Consider the following 5,325-nt stretch of genomic DNA (forward strand, 5'->3'; position numbering starts at 1 on the left):
TGCAAACATTTTATTGGAGTAATAAAGCACGTGTGTTTATCACCAAAAAATCTTGCATAAAGTGGTCACACGTTCATTTTTTGTATTATAAAGAGATGACTAATGAGCAGATGTAGATAATAATTGATTCACTAAAGAACATGTAGAGAAGTGACAAGTATTTATTTTTCTTTCTCAATAGGAATTTGGTATAGGACGAAATTCAAGGCACACAATCATTGCATTTGAGGAGTTTGGACAGTCAGTGATTTTAAGATACAACTCAGTAATAAATTTCAGGTGTCCCTCGACTAGGGCATATCGCATTCTAACACTAGGCTAGTTCAAGACATTGCTGGTGTTGATAACAATGTAGCACCAGCAACTGGGACAGTCATAATTAATCTCCTTAATGGTGGTAGAAACCAGTACTACAACAGTTCCCTCCTGGCAAGCAAACAGCCCTTCTTCAGCTCTCCATGTCTGAATCAAGAACAGAAAGGATGTTCAAGGCAGAAGACCCGATGTGGGTTCCCCTGACAATACCGCCATAACCAACTTTGATTTGGTGGCATAGAAGCAAAATGGCGTCCCACAGTGCTGTTCTTCCCTGGAAAGTGAAAACATATGTGTAGAACATTAGCATCACTTGATAATGAACTAAATAATTAAATTTCTTTTGAGTTTAGTATAAACACTTTGCAACTTTAGTACCACGCAAAGTTGCTCAACTCAACTTATAAAATTAATGTGTGTCTCAACAAACTTTTCCATGTCAAAATCATGCTACATACTCGTACCATTAATTTGTTACTCCCTCCATTCCATAATGTAGTCCATTCCATAATGTAGTGCGCCCGCGCTTATCGAGATTTAAGTTTGACAGTAAATTTGACCAATGCGGGCGACTGCGGTGGGAGCAAAAATTACACCATTGAAAACTTCTTTCGAATACGAATTCAATGGTATAATGTTTGCTCTGTCCGCAGTCACCCACGTTGATTAAATTTATGGTCAACTTTGAATCTCGAAAAGCGCGGGCGCACTACATTATGGAACGGAGGGAGTATCATAATTCACCATGTTCACACCAAAATACAACCAGGCAAGGGGTAGAAAGATATACAATTGCTGCGCCATAACATTTATTTTCAGACACTTTTAACATGAAACATATCTCAGCTCTTTCCCCTAGATGTATAACACATCCCACTGACAGCCTTTTGAGATTGTTTCTCGTTAACTTTCAGTGTTTTTTTTTTGACAGCGTTAACTTTCAGTGTTGCGTGTCTTATTAAACGCTCTATTTCATAAATTTCAGAACTCATGTTCAGTGATTAGATTTGGCAGTTAAGGCAAAAGGAATAATGATTGATTGATTGACAGAAATGCTTGAATCACCTGAAGAGAAAACTGCAGTTTCTTGTCCCAGTATAGAGCAAAAACTGGAGGACTCTGCTTGCCCACAGCTAGCACAAGAGCTCCTGGGTGAATAATTGCTGGAACGCCAGATATCAAAGCAACATACTTCTCCGGAAACCTCTCTTTCGGTGGAAGGATTCCTAGAAATAAAGGATTTTTGCTGGACTGGGCACCGGAGTAGGAGGTTGGATCAACATGAAGCATCCACTTTGGATGTTCAAGGAAAGCAGCAAACAAGTAGAGAAGAAGGTGTGAGTCAGTTGGCAGCTCACTAGTCCATTTTTTCTCTGATTTACCATAGCCATCTCTATAACCCATGTAATCATAATTCTTCAAGCACGTTCCTTCAGCAAGTTCTGCGTCAAGATACAAGTAAACAAGTTGCACCGATATCAATATCTGAAATCACCCTATTTATGACTAGGCCTAAATAGCACCAAGCGACTGAAGTCTCTATAGTTTACTTTTCCGGATAAAATAATTAATTACTCACCTTGAACTCTGTGAACAGTATAATCAGCACGGACGCTACTCTGTGGCAGCAAGCCTTTTATAAGCTCTCCCTTCATCAGAGCGTTAAGCCTCTGGTGCTCTGTAATTGCATCGATACATGCTTGAATAGCTGGAAGGAGGAGGTTTGACTGTGGCTGTTGTGGACTACCGAAGGTTTGGGCTGTATAGAGAAAAGAATTACTAGTAAGTCGGGAAGTCCATGCCAAACTTAATGAGTAGACTAACTTTAACCACATCAAAGAGCCTATGCTGCGCAAGTTGATGGAAACATATGAAAAGACAAGACTAAGCAGGAAAGTTCAAACTACACCAGCAACTCACCAACAGGAGCATTACGAGACTGCAGAAGTGCACCCCGCATTTGATTAAGAATACCATCCTCATCAACGGTGACAGTTGGCTGCCAATCTTTAGTCCCACCAAGTGGAGATAAGCTAATCGGTGGTGTCGTGCTTGGCAGATCGCTTCCAACTTGGCTAACATTAACTGAAGCTCCAATACTAGCTGTTGTTTGCTTAACCTAACAGAGCATAATAAAAAAGATAAAATGGTGATTACTGAACTGGACTAGAAATATAGGTTCCTGCAAAACAATGCCAATTAATTAGCACCTGGACATGGCTTGATTTAATCTTTTCGACAAGCGGGTTCATTAAGACTGAAGAGAACCACTGCCTGAGATTGTTTCGCCACTGCTCGATCTCAGGATACACGCCGAGATTTTCAAAGGCATCCACTGCCTGCTCCAGGGACATTGGCGGTGGAAGCTCACCCTCGCCCTTTTTCGGAGGCGTGCTGTACTTCTGATGGGAGCCAGGAGACATCCTCACAGGCCTCAAAGGTGTGCTCCGTGTAGCACCAGAAGGGGTGGTTGATGTGGTGACTGAGACAGGGCTGGCAACACCAAAGCCTGTGATGGTTGCTGGAGGGGTTGCAGTTTTACAGGCTGAATCCGTGACATTATCAATATTTTCATCCAAGGTAGCCAAGAACTGGTCCAACATTGCCTCGGTTTGTATGCCCTTGGCGCTGCCTGAGCTTTTCCTCGACCATGGAGTTGAAGGGGAAGAAACAGGCTTCTGTAGTGGAGTGGAAGGCGACATCTGTAATGTGGTCAATCTCTCACTACCAGGGCTCAAATGGCTGGAGCCAATCCTTGGTTGCACCCGTGACGGTGTATAGCTGAACGAAGATCTCCTGATAGGAACAATTGGCTCTGAGGGTGTTGATGGCTTTGCCTTGGGAGGCTTCTTGGTTTGCTCACCCATGGGAGATCCTTCTGAACCTGTGGTCTTTAACCCAAGAAGCCCCAGTTGGCGTTCGGACAATACAACCTTGTCCTCCTTGGCCAATGCCTTCCTCCCATTGTATAGCATCAGTGCCCTGAAGAACGCTGGCAGTGTCAAAAGTGCGACAAGACCCAGAGCTGCCTCCACCAACCTAACAGCAAACACTGAAAAGAGCACGACAGGTTAATTGCAGGCACCTCTAGCATAACAAAGCATCTTTATAAGACCTAAGAGTGTGAAGTTTTACAATGATCATTAGATAATGTATGGCATTTCTGCCAGCAACTTTCGTGCGAAGCAACCAGACTAGCCAAGCTTGGCATTTCTACAAACACGTCATGAGCAACCAAGCACAGTGCTGGCCCGCCCATACCGAGAATTTTCAGAACACCAAATCTGGCATGGAGACAAGAGAACTTACCGACAGCAGCCATGGATAGATCCGCGCCACCAGCGACCTTGAACAGCTGCCCCTCCCTGCGATAACAGCGAAACGTGAGAACCCACGCGTTGTAATGAACTCATGATCTGGGGTTCAGGGTTTAGATGGGAGGGAGGGGGGATGGAGGGTGGGGGCGTAGATTCAGGCTTACCGGGACGACAGGGCCATGAGGGATGAGGCAGATGCGATGGGGGAGAGCGCAAGGAGGAGGAGGACGGGGAGGGAGGGGCGGACGCTGCGGGAGGCGAGCGCGCGGGTGAGGGACGGGTTCTGGTACACCGAGAACTTCTCGCGCGGCTTGCCGTCGCCCCCGCCGCCTCCCGGCGAGCCACCGTGCCGAAACTCCATCGCCGCGGGCGTTGCCGTCGCAGTGGGCTGCCTGAGACGATGCGATGGGCCGCTGAGGGTTTGCAGCGACAGGGAGCGAGCTGTTTGAAATAGGAAAGCCACTGCGTTCGAAATTGAGGGGAGGCAAATTGGGGGCGGGTCCGCGTCGCTGCACCGGATGCCGGAAACCGGTCGAAACTCGAAAACCTGCACAGTTTCACCTTTCGCCTTTGATTTGAATTCTACTCGGAACGAATCGGTACACGTAAAACCAATTCCAGTCTTGCCACCCATTATTTTGTTTCGCGTCCGCGTGGAGCCATTTTCAGCCCAAATTTGGAACTGAAATGCGTCGGTGCGGACGCGAAGCAGACGCGCGCGCCTTCTCGATGTCCGTCCCCAACCACCGTGGTCAATATAATTTATGACGACCGTCATCCTCGGGTCCACGCGTCAGCGACAGCGAGAAGGAAACACGGCGCAAGGCCGACGAGGAGGCGGCGTACCAGTAGTAGCTCGCGGAGGCCATCGCACTGTCGGCCGCCGGCGACTGCGTCGTGCCACCTCTGCCGAAGCCCGAGCCCGCGGAGCCGTGGGAGGTCTACCAATGGACCGGCGTCGTCTAGGAGTTCGTGACGGCGCCGCCCATCTCGCTGGGCGTGACACCACAACAGGAGTAGGCCTACCTCGAGCACTGAAGGTCGCAGCACCTGTGCGCGGAGCGCGCCGAAGGCCTTCGGCTCATGGAGGTGGAGAAGGAGGCGGAGTAGGAACGACTGGAGGCGGAGGCGAAGGAGCGTGCCCGTGCTGCTTGTTGTGAACGTAGCATGGGAAACAAAAATTTTCCTACGTGCACGAAGACCTATCATGGTGACGTCCATCTACGAGAGGGGATTTTCGATCTACGTACCCTTATAGATCGCACAGCAGAAGCGTTAAGAAACGCGGTTGATGTAGTGGAACGTCCTCACGTCCCTCGATCCGCCCCGCGAACCGTCCCACGATCTAGTGTCGAACGGACGGCACCTCCACGTTTAGCACACGTACAACTCGACGATGATCTCGGCCTTCTTGATCCAGCAAGAGAGACGGAGAGGTAGATGAGTTCTTCGGCAGCGTGACGGCGCTCCGGAGGTTGGTGGTGATCTAATCTCAGCAGGGCTCCGCCCGAGCTCCGCAGAAACGCGATCTAGAGGTAAAACCGTGGAGATATGTGGTCGGGCTGTCGTGGCAAAGTTGTCCCAAATCAGCCCTAAAACCTCCGTATATATAGGTGGGAGAGGGGGGGCCTTGCCTTGAGGCTCAAGGAGCCCCAAGGGGGTCGGCCGAGCCAAGGGGGGGAAGTCCTCCCCT

At 48.7% G+C, this 5,325-nt stretch overlaps 1 protein-coding gene across 1 annotated transcript; it reads right to left on the reverse strand.

Annotated features, from left to right (window-relative positions):
• Positions 1–201: 201 nt before the first annotated feature.
• On the reverse strand, positions 202–4,091 carry LOC123448927 (transmembrane protein 209). Its single transcript, XM_045125971.1, has 7 exons — positions 3,797–4,091; positions 3,625–3,680; positions 2,526–3,367; positions 2,236–2,434; positions 1,895–2,074; positions 1,381–1,757; positions 202–589 (listed from the first exon to the last, which is right to left on the reverse strand). Exons 1-7 carry the CDS (start codon positions 3,991–3,993, stop codon positions 449–451), a joined length of 1,992 nt encoding a protein of 663 aa, XP_044981906.1. The 5' UTR covers positions 3,994–4,091; the 3' UTR covers positions 202–448.
• Positions 4,092–5,325: the final 1,234 nt, after the last annotated feature.

This window comes from Hordeum vulgare, chromosome 4H (assembly GCF_904849725.1).
Source record: "Hordeum vulgare subsp. vulgare chromosome 4H, MorexV3_pseudomolecules_assembly, whole genome shotgun sequence".
In the NCBI taxonomy this organism is placed as follows: Eukaryota; Viridiplantae; Streptophyta; class Magnoliopsida; order Poales; family Poaceae; genus Hordeum; species Hordeum vulgare.